At 36.5% G+C, this 20,094-nt stretch overlaps 1 protein-coding gene across 1 annotated transcript in view; it reads right to left on the bottom strand.

Annotated features, from left to right (window-relative positions):
* Window positions 1-20,094, bottom strand: part of bor (ATPase family AAA domain containing bor) — a 35,541-nt gene that overhangs the window by 9,247 nt on the left and 6,200 nt on the right. Inside the window, exons 4-8 of the mRNA XM_069834099.1 lie at window positions 17,761-17,918; window positions 12,692-12,845; window positions 8,270-8,372; window positions 2,500-2,747; window positions 2,257-2,424 (exon numbers count right to left, since the gene is read on the bottom strand). Of these exons, the coding sequence (XP_069690200.1) occupies window positions 2,257-2,424; window positions 2,500-2,747; window positions 8,270-8,372; window positions 12,692-12,845; window positions 17,761-17,918 (831 nt within the window). The remainder of the gene's footprint in view (window positions 1-2,256; window positions 2,425-2,499; window positions 2,748-8,269; window positions 8,373-12,691; window positions 12,846-17,760; window positions 17,919-20,094) is intronic.

The raw sequence follows: 20,094 nt of genomic DNA, 5'->3' as shown, positions 1-20,094 counted from the left end.
CAGATAAAACTGGCCCCATCTCATGTCATATGATTTGGAAAATAAATTATGTAGGGTATTGATTTCTTTTCTTTCTTTTTTCTTGAAAATGTAATTATGTTGGCTACACTGTATCTTCCGCGTGTTTTGTCACTGTTGTTGCGTCATTGTTGCTTATAACCTCTTCTGGTTGCTGTTTAAAAGTCAGACGTTCTAAAGACATGTAAAGAGTTGTTCTTTAAATAAGCATGACTTATTCAATACCAGAGCGAATATTCATTGTGGAGGCGTGCGTACAGACCAGCTCTATTAAGGAAACACAACAATTATTCAGAGACAAATATCCGCTTCGCTCAGTACCAGCGAAAAGCATCCGCAGTATCACCCATGGGGAATTGACACGTGTTTTCATGAACCTGTTAAAACGTGCACAGAAGTGTCTAGATGCAGATGGAGGGCACTTCCAACATTTATTATGAAGGTAAATGCATTTTATTTTCATTCCATTTGAAGTTTGTTTCAAATCATTAGTACCTATCAATGTCATAACAAGGGCTGGTTTTATCTGCCCAATCCTGTAGCATAGTTTTAATTTATTGTCCTAGGTTTATTGCATCTATTTAATTATAGCTAGAATTAGATTTATGTTTATTTTACTTTTTTTCCTACAATTATTGTAAATTTTATTAATATTTATTGTAATGTTGTTATTGTATATTATATATCACTGCCACCAGGTATATACCCAATTGTAGTGTTTAGTAACATACATATACATACAGGGTTAGTTAAAAGTCCCGCACCACCTAAATAACTTTTGAAGCATACGGTTCAGTGACATGAAACTTGGTATGTGAGGATAATCATATACCGTGCGTTTTTTTTTAAAGCGCTTCATGCCTTTGCTGCAGCAAAATGAGGGTCGAAAAAAAACGTAAGTCAACTGACTGCAAAATGGTGGACAATTAATATTGGCTTCTATTACTGCAGTAATAAATTGAACCCTAAAAGAACCAAACATATTAAATAATTTCGACTTCCATGATAATGACATGGAATTATTATTACTAGACGATTTTGACAATAATAAACATTGCAAAAGACCAAAACACACATTCCACCATGATGGATTGTGCAGCAAACTCGTAAAGCGATGTTTTGATTTGCTCACGGCTGCTGCAGCGACGGTGAAGCAAATGTAATAAAAGAACGGTCTTGCTGCAGCGCTTTGTCTTGCTTTAAAAAAAAAAACGCACGGATACTAAGAACTCAATAATGGTATTACCGAGTTTTTTCTACTTCCGGTTTAACCGGAAGTAACTCCAACTCTCTTATTTTAAATGGAACACCCAATAATTTTTTTTTATTTTTGAATAGTGCCCATTAAGAGCCTTTCAAAAAGTACCCACACTCGATACTCCTGTACAAATTCAGTGTTGCTAAGTCAAGAAAACAGAAAAGCGTATCGAATATTAAAATAATAAAATACTCCCTCCTTAACAAAAACAAAACAAAATATTTGAGGAGAAAAATTCGCTCCTGCGCTGGGGATCGAATCCGGGTCCTTGGTTCTACGTACCAAGCGCTCTAACCACTGAGCTACGCCGAATTCAATCCACAACACCGGACCGAATCCCTCTCCTTTGTTGTTTCCCTTTGTGGCCTGACTCCAAGTTAGGCATATATGTTGACGTATATGTCCAATGTCAACTGCCATTATACTAGGAGCGCACTCAGCTGAGTGACTTGTTTGGCCGGGATTCCGCAGTTACATGCACAGTAATCTGTGCAAATATATGCACTGCGGCTATGAGAATATTATCGATTTTATTAATTTGTCCTACACAGATATTATTCTGTAGGACAAATAAATAAAATCGATAAAACAAAGCTAGCTCACCTTCTAAATTATGTGTTCAAATTGGTAGCCCTCAGCTGCTTTAGAATGTGTCACTCAATCACAGAAACCATTTAAGGAATGATTTAACCAGGTTTTAGGAATATCTTGCACCACTTCCATTTTTATTTAGCAACACTGAATTTGTACAGAAGTATCAAGTGTGGGTACTTTTTGGCTCTTAATGAGCGTTATTTAAAAATAAAAATTTATATTGGGTGTTCCATTTAAAATAGGAGTGTTGGAGTTACTTCCAGTTAAACCGGAAGTTTCATATCATTGAACCACATGCTTCAAAAGTTATTTAGGTGGTGCGGGACTTTTAACTAACCCTGTATAATGGCTGAGTCTAGATTGGAATTTCTTCCTGATGTCTATACCTCTTTCCTTCCATTGCTGGCCGTAATACAAATTGGTCAAAATAGAGACGAACTAGCCGTTCACGCTCATCACGTCCTGGAAGAGAGAATTCCACCATCTCATCCAGACGATCGTTCACAGCCCAATCAAACTGCTCTGGGGTGTTTGATGCTAGGACGAGCATGAACCTGCAAACAGCACCAATCAGTCAGCAAATGTAGCTTTACATACTGGACACGGTCAGCAGCACAGAGCACACTCACTTCTGAGACTGTTCGCCTGTCCGATACAGGAATGCATTCAGTGTAGCACGCAGGTCCTCACTGATTGTTTCAGAACTTCTCTTTCTAAGGAAAGCATCTGCTTCGTCCACGAAGAGCAGAAGTCCTTTGTGTGACGTGTTGGCCCAGTCGAACACTTTGTGGACTGCTGTCACACCCTCTCGACCCATTGGAGCCACATCACCTCCTGTCATCACTGCATAATCCATACCGGAATGCACCGCCAATTTCTAATAAACACAAACAAACATATCTACTTAATGCAGTATTAAGGTACGGTCACACGTCGCTACTTTTGCAGCGCTGCAGTACAAAAAACTGCGCAACTCTCGTACTGCGATGTGTGAACAACGGTGCAACCCGAAAAGTAGCAGCTGCCGAACCTGCTGCCCGCTACTTTTCCATGCTGAGCACAGCTTAAAAGTAGCGACGTGTGAACAGGGTTCTCAGGGTTGCAGCTGTAGCATTTTTGATATCGGTTTTGTTGAAATGTTTGCTGCGGTTGCAACCAGTGTTACCACCCAAATGTGCCAATGATACTTTTATTGTTTGGATATATTTTAATGTTAGATGTGATGAAAATAAATTATTTGTAACAGTTATTAAATACACAACACAGTCTGAGCATAATTGCTGACGATATAATTCATTTTTTAAATTTTCCGTAGCGTTATTCCAAACAGGAGGGTTGCCAACATTGATTACGTGAATATACTGTTGGTTATCATTTAAGTATATAGGCGTTTTGAAAAGATTTACAGTAAAAATAATGCCAATTTCTGAATACTAGATACGACAGAAAAGCAAATAATAGATAAGAAAGCTTTCGCATGAGTTTCTTAATAATGCGAACATAACCACAAAATGTATATTGAGAAGTCAACACGGAGATGGGAACCTGCAGCATGACTGCGGCTGCAAAAGTAGCGCCTTATGTGTGAACAGACTCGCAACCTCCAGTTGCAACTTTTGCAGCACTCGGGTTGCGCAGCAAGAAAAGTAGCGTGCAGCGTGCTACTTTTGGCTTACGTGTGAACATGACACGCAACTTTTGCAGCTGCAGTACAAAAGTTGTGGTGCAAAAGTAGCGACGTGTGACTGTACCTTTACAGTCTTACTAATAAACCGTGTATAGTTTTTTATACCAGACTTATGCAGAGTTGAGACAGAAAACTTTACTAATAAACCATGCAGAAGCGATGGACGTATAAACAGCCTGTAACTATACAATGGGAATTGCTTTGCAGTAGTTATATACACGAAACCCCTTGTTTAAGCGTTGTATATAGAGAAAAAATGGCCGCCCCTCTAACAGCTGTTCGTATCGACTGTCACTTTATGATGATGGTTGCCTAGTAACCAAAGAAGAACAAACCAAAGAGCACAGAATAAATAGAATAATATTACTGTAGCTTGTATACTCTTTGACCAAAATATAGTATGGTAATCGATTAGAGCCAGTTGTACTATCGATACTTAACAAGCCACACTAGAGCACTCTACCGGATGCAATAGAGAACCTCAGATATTCTATTATCTTTCGTAACGGAGTAATGACGAAACTATGACGTAGCTGTGTAACAGTTGTACTGTTATACACGACGTATGTAGTGATTATTAGTAAGGAATTTACACACGACGTATAAATGAGCTACTCATTGTATAAATATAAGACAGTTAAACGTCTGTATATAGAGTTTTTATTAGTAAGATCGTTAGAATATAGAGTAACAATACAGTAGAATGTGAAGGAGCCTACAGAAAATAGATTCTACAATGATATCAATTTAAACTACAGATAGGATGCGTATTTTCCGGGCTAGAGGGCCGTGGTCTGTCGGTATTACAACCAAACGTTTCGTCCACTACTCCGGTGGACATCTTCAGTGGCGTGGTACACGTGTGCGGAGAGATCTGCTGTGTGTATCAGGAACTGGCATTGAGACTGGCAGCACGTGGATATTTAAGGTGTGGGACTGTTGTTGCTTGTCGTTGTTGCCGCGGTCCGCACCACTGGCTTCGGTGTTCTGATTGTTTGTCATAGTGTCTAATTGTCAGAGAAAGGGTTTGATGTGTGTGCTTCTGAGGGCCGGATACCAAGCTTTGTAGACCTTGAGTCCTTCCTCCTTACTGATGTGCTATTAATGTTGCAGGATATCATGTAAACGGCCAACTAAGCAAGACACCTGACATGTGTGCAGTGCATACACTTAGGATGGATTTGAAAGACGTTCTATTCTAGGATATTTATTGTTAAATGAACTGTATTTGTGTTTAATTGTTTTTAATTTGTCGTGAATACATCTGTTGAAAGTTCACCTCCCCCTTTTTCAAAAGTGGGCTGCATGGCTTATTTCAGACGTGGGGTATTCAAGAAAATAAGGTATTCTTAATGTAAAATATTCGTATAATGTAATGTGTTGTGCAGTAACTAATTGTAATAAGTTAGGAGCAGATTTCTATATAATTAAATATTCCTTTTGCATTAACAAAGTTAAAAATTCGGAACATGAAGTTTCAAATTTAAAACCCGAATTTTATTTCACATAAAAACACATATTTTCACCAAAATATGTAAATACATATTTTCAGAAAATCTATTATAAACACATAAATCTTGGAGTTTTTTTTACTTTTATAATTTTTACAAGAAATTTTAAATATTTTAAAACTAACTCAATTATGTCACTCAGAAGTACGTTATCTTTTTTAAGAATTCTTGGTTGCTTCGTGTTTCTAAGCGCTGTGTGGCGTATCCGTGATCCATTTTCGTAATAGTATCGCCTCAAGTTCTGAGAACTGCTAGGCAACATATCAATGTTATTATTAGAGAATAAATTAACATGGACAAGAAGGAAAGATCTTGCAACACATAATTAGGAATGTTTATTGTTGCTGAAGATGATTTCATTCCACGCTTTGTTTGTGAAACACAACAGATAAGAGTTCCGGTATGAAAATGATTTAATTTAAACAAATCTCTTGCCTCTCGCATATGTCTATCAAGTAAGCAATATATCTTGTTGTGATTCCCTGTTATCGGGCTTCGTCAATCCTTCATGATATACTGAAAGATGGTTGTTTAAAAAACGATTTGGCTTTCCTATTAGCAAATCTAAGTTTTTTGTGTGACACCATAAAAAAACTCGAAACATCCAAAAACCTGTTGCCTGAAACAGGGAGGTGCGTGCCGTGGAAATTAAACTAGACTTGCTACCAGGTTCAGAAGCACAATTACTAAGGGACAAATTCCAGAATGTGTTTGGGAAAAACAGTGGATATAAAAAAATGTGTATAGTTGCTCAAGTATTGGAGGGTGTGCCTGTAGGTGAAATTGACGGTGTATGTGTTTGTGACATTCCTCTCTTTAAATATGCACGTCTGACGTCCTGTGATGTGGAAAGACCGTTTTCACAGTATAAGTCGTTGTTCAGAGATAATCGGCATGCATTTGTGATGGAGAATTTGGAGACGACCTTCGTTGTTCACTGCAATTCTCGGCCAACAGGTATTTTTGTAATATTTAAAAAAAATTTTTTTTAGCAAATATTTTCGTACTTTTTAGCACATAAAAAATAAATATATTTAAAATTTTTAGCACATAAAAATCCGCTCCCTAGTAATAAGCTTTCATCTACTGGGTGTTCATTTCAAAGTGTGTCATGACGTCACTGTTGTAAGTCAGCGATTTGAAACAGGTTTCAGCTTTTATGTCAGAGAAGTTGCCTATTATTCAAGGCGTTCAATAACTTGAGAATGTGTATGGTATAACTTGAACGTCGTAGCAACAGATGGCAGCCTGTACGGTCTGTGTGCTAGCATAACGTCTTTCGAACTGTGTTTTGCGTGGGCAAGTCGTACGCAGGGTATTTGTTATCATCGGTTGCGTATGGCAATATTCCACAACACAAATCAAATGCTCCGTGTCCATGTTGACCGTCGAAGTTAATGTCAACAAATAAGTAAGTAATCGTCTTAACCCTCTCGCCATATCCCGACAGTAAGAAAAAACTCACCTCAGTACGTGTTTCCAAACAGTTCACATTCTTGCCATTATTGGCGTTACCGTACGTATTGGTACGTACTCTTCAGAATGAACGCCGTACTTTCTAGGCAACTTCTCTGGCACATAGGTAATACGCCTCTGCGGAAGTGTAGGAAGATTGAATTCTCTAGGCTCATCGGCTAGCTACATGACGGCATACAGCGAGCCATGACACACTTTGAATTGAACACGCAGTATTGTCATAAGTATAGTCCTGTGATACTCAAAAGTGTAATAAATCATGTGTTTATAATATTCAAGATGCATGTCAAATGAATAAAAGGTGAATGTCACTGAACACTGATACCGAGAAATCACATCATAGCTTCTGCCTCTTCTTATTATTGTTGCAGAGGAGATTGATATTTTAGTATGAGTCACAAATTGCAGTGATTAGTGGAAAGCAACGAGACAGTCGGTGTACATACAGTAAGTAACAGCCAAATATTAGTATCACTCATCAAGAATGGCAGTGTCGATAATACAATTCTCAAAAATAGTGTTACCAGTTCCCTAGTTAGTCTACGGCAATGATCAGTAGAGGGAGGCTGTTTGCCCGGCTCTATTTGTAACAAACATAAGGTACTTTAAAACCATTATTTGTATAATATTAGAACAAACCTTTGCTAGATTCTTGCAAAAACGAGAATAAAAACGAATTCAAATACATGGCAGTTAATAAAAATGAATTGTTAACGTATTAAAGAGATTCCACTTGGGGTGTACTATAAGCTGCTGCCAAGAAGTCAAAAGGAGAATAGCAATGGCCAAGGAAGCTTTTAATAGAAAAAGGAGCATCTTCTGCAGATCTCTGGAAAAAGAGCTAATGAGACTAGTGAAGTGCTTTATGTAGAGTGTAACATTGTATGGGGCAGAAACATGCACATTACAACGAACTGAAAAGAAGTGACTATAAGCTTTTGAAATGTGGATATGAAGAAGGACAGACAGAATAAAAAACGAAACTGTGTTGGAAAGAGTGGGTGAAGAAAGAATGATGCTGAAACTGAACAGGAAGAAAAAAAGGAATTGGCTGGGTCACTGGATGAGATGAAACTGCCTTCTTAAGGATGCGCTGGAAGGAATGGTGAACGGGAGAAGAGTTCGGGGCAGAAGAAGATATCAGATGTGAGGTTAGATTAGCTTTAATTTTATTATCTTTTGTATTTTTAGTAGGGAGTTATAATTTAATAAAGTTTTATGATTTCCAGGTTTATATATGAATAATTTTTTTTACATTTCCTTTATCAATAATTTGATTTACTTCCTGTGTAGCTCAGACCAATCGTACTCCTTTTCATTTTGCTGAGGATGAGTCGGAATTGGTTTCAGGTTTTAATGTTGAATACAGAAGTGGTGGTTTTGCATTAATTTTTTTGGCTGAATATGCTAGTATTTTGTTTATAAGAATATTGTTTTGTATTATTTTTTTAGACGACATTAAGATATATGGATCATATACAGAGACTATGAGGAAGACAGAAATAGGAAAGGCTGGAGAATGCTGGGTTTGCAGTGGAAGATCTGCCTTTTGGCACAACACTATGAATGAATGAAAGAGACACTCAATTTTGTCTGTCCTAAATTGATTCTCCAATATATACACCTCAATCAATGCGTCAGAAAGCACACAAATAATTTATTAAGTACACAATATTCAAGTAACTTCAAACTACCGTATACAAAATCCAATTATTTTCACATTACCTTGGCAAACATCGTCTTCCCTGTTCCTGGAGGCCCATGCATCAAAATGTTCCTGTACATACCACGATTTCGCTTGGTGTTCTTCGTTGCGATTGCAATATCACTGCAACAAATAATTACACCTCACAATGATGATCACTTACTGTAATTGATCTCTACTTCCACACAATCACATCTAGTCCTACTTTTAAGTGTGATATTCAAGGCCCTTATGGCAATGTCGGAGCAATGTGGTATAGTTAAAGGCTCGTCTCCACTATTAAACATTTAACAACATGTTAAATGTTAAACTGTTTACTGTTAACATCCCAACATGTTGATTAAACATGTTAACGCTAATTTCATTTAACACTTTGTCCACACTGTTAAACATGTTAAACTTCACTTTCCTTGTGTAGTCCACCATAAATAGTCTATGAGATTTTAAAGTAGGTAGTGTCTTGTTTTCAAACCTTGGACAATGGACTCAGATGAAGATGGTTTGGCTTTTGTAATTGCCTCTATTGCTTGTTACAAGGCCTTGAAAAGAAAGAAATGAGAATGTGTGTGTGTATCTAATGCTCTGGATTTAACAATGAAGTCATCATCCTTCTTGCTTCCCAATATTTTGATGGAAGGTCCACAAATGTCCTAAGAGTTTCACAATTAGCCAGGTGCTCCATCTCCATGTCCTCTTCTCTGGTGCACAGTAAGCATTTAGGTGAATTCAGTACTCCAATACGATGGAGGTATTTACTGAGGCAATCATGACCAGTAATCAATGTAAACATGGCCACGGCAGATTTTCGAGGTAGATCAGGAATTAGTTTTGGATCTTTGAATGATTCTTTCCATTTTGAATTTTGATGTTTTGCCTGTTCGCTGTAACTTATTCTTTCTATGACTCGCTTTATTGATTCATATGGGAACTTGAAATTTGTTTTTAAGCTGATATAAGTTCCTTTCTTTGCTAACATATCTGCTTTCTCGTTACCGTTCAGTCCGCAGTGGGCCGGGATCCATTGGAAGACCACTTTTTTATTTAGCATTTGAATTTGTTTTACCATGCAATGAATTTCTTTTATTTTTTCCATTTTAGGAGATGTAGTTGAGCTGATGGACTGGATTGCAGCTTTGGAGTCAGACAGGATGACTATGTTTTTGCACTGGTTTAGCCAAACAAATACATTTTGAAGTGATGTATAAACGGCTTCAACTTCGCCATCAAAATTTGTTGTGCACTTGCCAACATTTTTATAAAGAGAAAAGTATTGGCAAGTAGCTCCTGCTCCAGCTCCTTCATTTTGATCCATGAGAGATCCATCAGTGTAAATGTACAACCAGTCCTTTTGTTGATATTTTCTATTAATTGTTTGTAGGGCAATGGCTTTTGCTATTTCTGGATTTATATCTTCTTTGTTGAAGACTTCATCAAGATCAAGGCAGCAATCTACTTTGAAGTTATTAAGTGGATTATATCGAGATATCAAGTTTTCCTTTTCACTTGGTATTTCTAGAATTTGCTTAAGCTTTTCTACCTCTTGTATGTATCCATTTTGAGTCCTCAATGTAAATTTAGAATCTTTGTATTATGAGAATATGGATGTGGCAATATCTTAGTAAAAGACACAATGCAGAAGACATTCTAAACGAGCTTAAAGTTGAAGATCGATTTGGATTCAAAAACTTTCTGAGAATGTCAGAACACGATTTTAATAATGTAGTGCTGCAAAAAATATTTCCTGTCATATCAAAGGAAGACACACAATTAAGAGCAGCCATTTCACCTCATTTAAAAATATTACAGCGCGATTGATTGACTGTCATAGGAGCTATGATATGATAAATGTTAAAGGAGGGCTAATATGTTATTATTTCCGAAGTTTTACGAATGTTAATGTTAACATACGTCACCAAATACGACCATTACTGACGTCAACATAGCATTAATGTTTAGCGTACCCCAAGGATGCGAAAACTCTCTATTGTATTCTCGAGAACAGTTAAATAATAATTTCAGTTCTCTAATACAGTCGGCATTCTTTGGTTTGTCTCTGTATTATTTTGCAGCCACATTCCACAAACAAGGCTTTTCCATCAGTGCATTAATCAATTTTATTTTAACGGTATTTTCTTTCGTTCACTCCACTACTTCGAACAACTTACAGCCAACACCAAGGATCGTATAAAGAGGTGCTCCTAGTTACGCGCCACAAAATCGAAAGTTAGTTGCTATGGAAGCTGTACGAAATTTGCCGAATTGTACCGACATTGCACGAGCAAGTGAATTGACTTGACATGTTTTCCATTGCTGCTGGAAAACACGCCAACATGTTAAAAGTGTTAACTTCAATATACAGTAGAACCCCGATTATCCGTCACCCTATTAACCTATCGACGGATTATCCGACTGTCTTTCTATCACTTTTTTCTTTCTTTCTTTTTTTACTGCCGAAAGAAACATGTAAGAAACTTAGTACTATACCTTAAATTAGTACCTATTTTATCTAGTGTTTATATTATAGGCCTTTACCCTTACAGAGTACTATTGCCAGCAATAGGAACAGTTACTTGAAGGTGTTTTTCCCAACTTGTAAAATAGTCACTGCCTGCTTTCAAAGAAATAGTCCCAAGAACTTCTGCACAATATATAGCAAACCTGTGCAGCTTTCAGTCCTTGTCCTACGTTAGAATGCCCGTACTTTATAACTTCTATGCAAGATAACTTCCACAGGTGTTAAAAGTGTTTACTAAGTATCGAAATAAAAATGCAAATAATTGAGAGGTTTGGAAAAAGAGAAACCATGGCCGATTTCGCATCAGAATACGCGATTAGCGTTACAACTGTGCGCGATTTAATGACAAATAAGGATAAAGTATAGAACGTAACTTATGTAGATCTACAACAGGAGACCTCTACCTATCCTTCCGCAAACAACAATCACAAGGAATTTCCTTGGCCCTTATAAACCCGTCCCTGACAACCAGAATTAGATTAGTAAACTTCTGATTCACTATCTAGCATGTTGAACACAACACTACGGAGGAAATTATGAGACTGTAGTACAGTGGGGCACGTATGGGCGAATCCAGAAATGCATATAGAGTGTTAGTTGGGAGACCGGAGGGAAAAAGACCTTTAGAGAGGCCGAGACGTAGATGGGAGGATAATATTAAAATGGATTTGAGGGAGGTGGGGTATGATGATAGAGACTGGATTAATCTTGCACAGGATAGGGACCGCTGGCGGGCTTATGTGAGGGCGGCAATGAACCTTCGGGTTCCTTAAAAGCCATTTGTAAGTAAGTACAGTGAAACCTCTCCTTACAGACACCCCCACGATACGGACACTCCTCATATACGGACAGATTTTTATGTCCCAACTGAAATAATGTAGAAATAATGATAAATTTAACTCTCGTTTACGGACACTCTCAGACACGGACACGGACAGCTGTTTCACAGTCCTCAAGCTTGCTTTACCTCCTGACTGCGGACAGAACTTGGATTTCAAGACCTAATGTGTTACAAAAATGGAAAATTTAGTTTTGAGAACTGTACAGACATTCCTTAATATGAAAGAAAACAATAAGGGTCCCGTAGGCTACCACTAGCCCAACCGGCTACCCCTTGTTAACTGGAAGAGGGTGGATAAATAAAGTCATAAAATTTAACCTGTCTGATGGGTCCAAGATTTCTGCGATTGTGAAATTGTATTCGACACATGATAGGGTTAGTAGGATTATTCTCTTCACTTCAATCAGTTGTTCTGTTTCGAGAGACATGGAACCTGAACGTAAAGGTTAAGTTGAAAACTATAAATTACAGTACAGCATATCTGTAGATCTAGAATAAAATTGCATGACACAGTACTGTGTTTTTCTTCTTCGGTCTTATCTACTGTAGTTAAAAGTTGCAAAGAATTTACTGTACTATAGTAGACTGTATTTAGAATTAAACTACAGTAATACATTTCATTTAAAGCATGAAAGGATACATAATGCATGTTATAAATTTACTGTTAGATTGGGGAGCCTCCCTCCCAATAAAGGACACCTCCCAGATGCGGACAGATTGTTACGTCCCTTCGATGTCCGTAAATGAGAGGTTTCACTGTATTCACTTATAAAAATATTTTATAGTACGGATTATCCAATTTTTTCGATTAACCGTCCAGTCCACCCTCTTCATTACAACGGATAATAGAGGTTCTACTGTACTCAGTCAACATGTTAAGTCAATTGAGACTTGAAATGTTCATATACATATTAAATTCAACATGTTATATTTAACATGTTGTTATTAAATGTTTAATAGTGGAGACGAGGCTTAATAGAATGTACACACTCTTTGTTCATTAAACAAATTTTGGATACTTCATACTGCAGACAAACAAAATGTGAGATGGGTGAAGACAGTGTGTTAACACATCCCTCTACTCACCGGAGTCTCTCCTCCAGTTTAGGGGCAAGCACCACGCCAGAAAGTGCATCTTGTGATCTGAACCGGGCGAACACTTTCTGCACTGACTGTACTGGATGCCTCACCACTTCCATCAGGGAGAAGCGCGATGTTTCCCGCACCAGTGAGGGTTTGCCTGCACGCATAAGGAATTAAGAGACCAGAGGACTTCCAACCAATTCATTGAACACTTCTAAACAAGAAAACAACTACAGTCGAACATATAAGCTGTTATAAACTCACACGTACAATAAATAGAAATTATATATTTGATGCAATGGCAGAATTTGGAATCCCTAGAAAGTTAATTGCCTTAACCAAGATGACCTTAATGAATACACAAAATAAAGTTAAAATACAGAATAAATTATTAGAAAAGTTCATAACTCATAATGGAATTAGACAGGGTGACTCCTTATCAACACTCTTATTTAATATTGGTCTAGAGCGAGTTATTAGAAAGATTGCCATTAATCCAGGGGGAACCATATTTAATAGAATGTTTCAATACTTTGCTTTTGCTGATGATGTAGCTGTATTTGCACGGAATGTGTCATCCTTAGATGATGTCCTCAAACAGATACATAATGAGACAAATGCTTCAAATTTAAATATTAACAGAACAAAGACAAAGTATATGAATAACATAACCACGAGAGACAATACTGTAAAAACTGTTGTCTTAAATGAGGTTACTTTTGAGAAAGTGTCAAGGTTCCGATATCTTGGCTCGATAGTCACCGAGGATAACAACATATTAACTGAGATTAAGGATAAAATAGCCATTGGCAATCGACGCCTCAGAGCATTAGATAAAATTATAAGAACCAGATATATCTAAAAAAAAATGAAGGTGAGGATTTATAAAACAATTATTAAACCTACGGTGACTTTTGGAAGCAAAACCTGGAATCTACCTGAACGAGCAATAACCATCTTAAACACGTGGGAAAGGAAAATTTTAAGAAAAATTTATGGCCCTATTTATGATAAGGGAGAGTGGAGAATTAGGACCAATTCTGAACTACAAAAACTATATAAAGATCCAAGTATTGTCACTGATATAAAAATTAGACGGCTGGAGTGGCTGGCCACATTATCAGAATGGACAATAATAATATTCCTAAAAGATTACTAGATGCCACGCTAAGTGGTAAAAGAAGAGCAGGAAGACCTAAACTACGAAGGTTGGATGATGTTCAGGATGATCTAGTTAAAGCAGGAATTAAGAGATGGAGACGGAGAGCCCTAGAGAGGGAAGATTGGGTGGCAATTCTTAAGGAGGTCAAGGCTAAACTAAAAGGGCTATATGACCACAGATGATGATGATAAACTCACACGTTCAGAATGTATTTTATTAATTATATACCACCAACACATTTACTCCGAACAGTGTCATATAAATAGTGTATGGCGAAACATTTTCTTTTTAACAAGCTACAAAACTTACTGGTGCAGTGAATAAACTTTTTTCATGGGTAGAAATGCATATACCAGCCGTGGCGAAAATGCGACTCACGAGCACATTGTGGCTCGCAATGATAGCTGTGCATTTCCTTTGCTTCCTACCTTCCCCAACCCCCACCCTCTCACTCACTGGAGTCAAACTCCATTCCATTTGTATTTGTCTCTGACTTGCGAGTGGTGTCGTAGCACTGTCTCTCTTGAAACCATGTACCTCTACAAAAACAAAAGTTTCAAGTAGGATGGGAGGACGCATTTTTTGCTGCCAATATGATGAGAATATTAAATGTATGATTTGTTCACAAGTATTACGACGAAACGGTTGTATAACATAAAACGGCATTATAAGTTACTACAGGTTACTGATGAAACATTAAAAGGTTAACCCTCAACTGGCATCGCTTTTTAAGTGTACATTACGATATCAAGCAATATGGATCTATATTGACCCATAGATACCAGTTGAGGGTTAAGTGTTGTTGTTGTTATTATTATTATTATTATCATCATCATCATCATCTCTGTACGTCCATCCTTTTTCAGCAGATGTACGAATAATGCGGTTAGATCTTCAATTTAGATTTACAATGTGATGTTAAATGGAAGCACTTGACAAATGTTGAACTCTTCAAATCTTTGCCAAAAAATAAATATCCGAAGCTTCATTCTTTCGCTTGCTCTGTTGAAGCCACGTTCGCTACAACTTACGTTTGTGAAAAATTATTTTCAACAATGAAAAAATAGCAAAAACCAAATTTAGATCACGACTGACAGACAAATACCTTTGTGATCAACTACGACTGGCAGTAAGTGACATAATTCCTGATTTTGAAACTCTGTCGCAGAGACATTCTGAAGACAGTTAATTTTAGGTTGTGATATTGTGTCCTATGTTTTCTTGTCCATTTCTTTCTTCGTTACATGTATTAAACATTAGTTTGTGCGAGATCATGTGTATTTGCTTGGTTTCCACACAAAACCAATCCGCTGAAAGTCTAAAATTCCACATTCAGTATTCCCAACCTAACACACATAACAATTTCCCCTCTTCTTACCGCTTAAGTGACATTGATTTACTGCTTTAGGCTTTTAACATATTATTTTTAGAGACGTTCAATATAGTAATAATTATAAATTGGAAACTTACCACTGCAATTTCACCTAAATTGCACTGTTAATTATTGTTTTTAAATATTTGCAAAAATTAAGTAAACTCTACAACTCCACTACAGTTACTGCATTCGTAATGCAAGTAACATTAAGGAAGCCGTGAAAAAATCAACAAGATTCCAGACTCATCATAGACTGGGGGAAAAAAAAGACAGACGTATATCACGGCCTGCTGGAGTATAGTAAACATAGAAAACATTTTAAAGCAACAATGTTGAAGATAGATATTTTTGTTTTGCAAATTTGCCGTCATTGAACAGAAGCCAAGATGGAGATTTCATTGCAACTAATTAGAAATTATTCCTCTTTCAGGTATGTAATAAATGATCTTCGCACAAAATAATGTACGATACACGAGCGGTATGTTTTCTTTCAATTCTCGAAAATTAAAAAAGCTCAACTACGTTTCGCTTTTTCAAACTTTTCCTCGAACATGAAAATTTCAACATACTGCTCTTGTAACGCATATTACTATTGTAGCCTTGTACCGTATAAAATTTTATTTAAGTGCTTGACGTAAGGAAAATGAAAAACCGTTAATAAGTCAGACAGTTGCTTCACTTCCCCTTCAGGTGTCCGCCTCTCTCCATAGGTGCTATGCACGTTGCAGGTTACACAGTGGCTCGGCGCACGATCGCATTTTCGCCACGGCTGGCATATACAGTTTTCTCATGATATTCCTTTTGATCACTTCGAAGTTAAAATGTCCAATCCAAACGTCCAGAGGAAAAGACTTCCACATTCAAAAATGTTCATGAACCAAAATGCCCAACATTTTTCAATACATTGTACTTCAATATAGCCATTGCTAAGCAAATTCTGAATACTAAGTTTTCTGTTACAAACTTCAATTAACATAATGGCCCAAATCATTCCTTCGCAGAAAAAACAAAACATTTTAGTAGAAGAGGGATACATGTACCTACTATCACTCCGAAAGTAGAGACGGCAATAAATTGTATTGGTGGTGTGCGGAAAGCAAAACTTGCAATGCAAGATGTATAAGCAATTCAGAGCTGGATAACATAACGATGTTAAAAGATGGACGAAAACAGCATTTGCATGAGGCAGATCTTGCTGCAGTTGAAGTTCTGTGGGTCAATGTGACATAGAAGGAAAGGGCTACACGAAGGACCATCCCGAATTGTAAGAAAGGTAATCAGACAAATTGAAGATGGAGAAATTTTGGCATTGCTTCCTGAAAGAAACAGATTTAATAGAATGTAAATGATGAACAAAATAGAATTCAGTCACAGAATCAATCTTCTTAATGTTTGCCAACAACATTAAGTCCACTATAGTCCACTGTAGTCTATTCAGTTGTTGTTTTGCACGAGAAATGAGGGGTATTTTGATCGGTGTTCATTATAGATGCCTGTTGCTAGTAGCCAGAGTTGGGGTGTAGTCAATATATACTGTAGGGCTGTGTCTTCTGCAACTAATACTGATGATTCTAATTTAGTTCTTTTGTGGTTTATGGATGGACAGTATAGAAGAATGTGTTCCAGATCTTCATCATGATTATTACACCACAGACAAGTAGGATTATCAGAAATGTGAAATCGGTGTAGGTACAATTGAGTGACAATGTGACCTGTTCTGGCTCTTGTTAAAAATGTTTGAACAAGTCTGGGCAAGTTTTTGTACATTTCCAGGTCATTTGGTTTCTTTTGTACAGACTAAAATTTTTCCTTTGTCAGAAGAGAGCCAATTGTTGATCCTTAGGTTTGTAAAATGAGACTTTACTGAAGCAAAAGCACTGGATAGAAGAGGTCTTGGTTGCAAATATGTTGCCTGTTTTGCAATATTATCGACTTTCTCGTTTCCAGGTATACCACAATGACTAGGTATCCATTGAAATGTTATTTCCCTTTGGAGTTCTTTTAGTTTACGTAGTTGTTTCTGAATTGGAATAATTCTATGTGCATATAGGTTTGGTATATATTTAATTATATTAAATATAGCCCCCTTGCAAAGTATGCAAATAGATTTTTCAGAAATTTGAGTAACACACTGAAGAGCAGCATCAATAGTCACAGAATGTTCGGAACGAAATTATGATAATCCAATTCCAAGCAGACCACGTAAATATTAGGCCTTCTATAAACAGGATTGTATATTATATTGCCAAGCAAAAGAGAATAGAAAACACAGTAAGGAGGTACAATGAGTACAAAAATAACAATGATGTTAATGCTATTTGCGTGCTATATCATACAACTTAAAATTTCGTATATAGTCAGAGGCATAGGACGAAGAGGTTCTAATTTGGCAATGATTACTTGATCATCGATAAAGAATAATGCATCAAGCCAAACATTTCGAGATAATTAATTCCCAGCTTGATGACTTTGCCTCTATATTTTAAGAATGTTGTGTGTACTCAACAGAGATGTAAGAATAAGTGTTTTGCTCACCTAGTCTAGCTTCAATATATCTAGCAGCCACTCCTGTTGTGCCTTTGGCTGAGTATACTCCGAGAGCAAGAAGGGAAATGCCACCGGCAGCTGCAAGGATCTTGTCCCAATCTGCCAGGAGGGCATGAGCTCCTGTTCCTAGCACAGATCCTGCTGTCCTGAAATATAGAACACATACTACTACAGAATATAGGCCATAAAGTAAATCTATTTACTTCACTAAAATTTAGTAGTCAGCAACATATTTTCTACAATACAAAGATTTATTTTTAGTCAATAACTTTACTTTCTATATGTTTAGGTACAAGTCCTTATATTACATAATTTAATACTGTATTAACGTTTTCGTCGGTCATGCCGACATCATCACTAGGGAGCAGATTTTTATGTGCTAAAAAATTTAAATATATTTTTTTATGTGCTAAAAAGTGCGAAAATATTTGCTAAAAATAAAAAAAGATTTTTTTTAAATATGACAAAAATACCTTACTTACCTTGGAAAAAAAAAAATATTACTAGGTACTCACCAACCACACTTGGGTGCTAGTAGTGAACAACAAAGGTCATCTCCAAATTCTCAATCACAAATGCATGCCGATTATCTCTGAACAACGACCTATACTGTGAAAACAATCTTTCCACATCATAGGACGTCATATTTAAAGAGAGGAATGTCACAAACACATACACCATCAATTTCACCTACAGGCACACCCTCCAATACTTGACCAACTTTACAAATTTTTTTATATCTACTGTTTTTCCCAAACACATTCTGGAATTTGTCCCTTAGTACTTGTACTTCTGAACCTGGTAGCGAGTCTAGTTTAATTTCCATGACATGCATCTCCCTAACTGTTTCAGACAACAGGTTTTTGGATGTTTCGAGTTTTTTATGGTGTCACATAAAAAGCTTAGATTTGCTAATAGGAAAGCCAAATCGTTTTTTAAACAACCATCTTTCAGTATATCTTGAAGGATATCGATTGACGAAGCCCGATAACAGGGAATCACAACAAGATATATTGCCTTACTTGATGGGCATGAGCTAGAGGCGAGAGATTTGTTTAAATTAAATAATGTTCATACCCGAGCTCTTATCTGTTGTGTTTCACAAACAAAGCGCGGAATGAAATCATCTTCAGCAACAATAAACATTCCTAATTATGTGTTGCAAGATCTCTCCTCCTTGTCCATGTTAATTTATTCTCTAATAATAACATTGATATGCTGCCTAGCAGTTCTCAGAACTTGAGGCGATACTATTGCAAAAATGGATCACAGATACACCACACAGCACTTAGAAACTCGAAGCAACCAACAATTCTTAAAAAGATACCATACCTATTTCTGAGTGACATAATTGATTTAGTTTTAAAATGTTTACAAGTTCTTGTAAAAAAATTATTGAAGTAAAAATACTCCAAGATTTATGTGTTTATAATAGATTTCCTGAAAATATGTATTTACATAATTTTTTGTGAAAATATGTGTTTTTATGTGAAATAAAATTCGGGTTTTAAACTTGAAACTTCATGTTCGAAATTTTTAACTTTGTTAATTGTGTTTTGTCACACGAAAAATAATATTTAATAAATAGAAATCCGCTCCTTAATCATCAGATACAACTTTTTATGCTGCAATATCATCCCTTAAATAAATACATGTGCCTCTGTGATCAAAAATGCAATATACATTGACAAACGATAAAACATATTAAAATCAACATGATTTGGGAACATCAATATTTCTTTTCTCATGTAACTGTGCCCTTGTTGTCAATTAGTTAAAAACACGAATGTGTAATTAAATACATATATAGAAAATTTGCAGGTCTTCACTATATAAAAATCTAAACCTGAAGAAATTCATGTACAATACTATGTGAAGAGATGCTTACAATTATTAATCTATGTTTATCTAATTTGCTTATATGTTGTTGTTGTTATCTAATGCCGGGCTTTGGCAATGAAGCCATTAGCGTTCTTGCTCTCCAATATTTCTCTGTGGTGGATCCATCAGGTAGAACTTCACAGGTTTGTAGATGATCTTCAGTCATTTCTTCTTCTTTGTTGCATAGAGGGCAATTTGGATTTGTGTAAATTCCTATTTTATTCAAGTGTTTGGCCAAATAATCGTGTTCTGTAAGCAGTCTGAATTTTGCTACTGCAGATTTACATGGGATTTCTGGAATAATTTCAGGTTTTTTTTATTAAAATGCTCCATTTTTTATTTGCTTATATCCATATTCTTATTGTCCAGTTACTATACGCGTTTTCTGTGTCAGAAAGATGTATATACACAATAATATACGTGTTGAGATTGTACATTGAA

The sequence above is a fragment of the Periplaneta americana genome, chromosome 8 (genome assembly GCF_040183065.1).
Source record: "Periplaneta americana isolate PAMFEO1 chromosome 8, P.americana_PAMFEO1_priV1, whole genome shotgun sequence".
Taxonomy (NCBI): Eukaryota; Metazoa; Arthropoda; class Insecta; order Blattodea; family Blattidae; genus Periplaneta; species Periplaneta americana.
The sequence above is the reverse complement of the archived record's forward strand: the minus strand, read 5'-3'. Positions and strand labels throughout refer to the sequence as shown.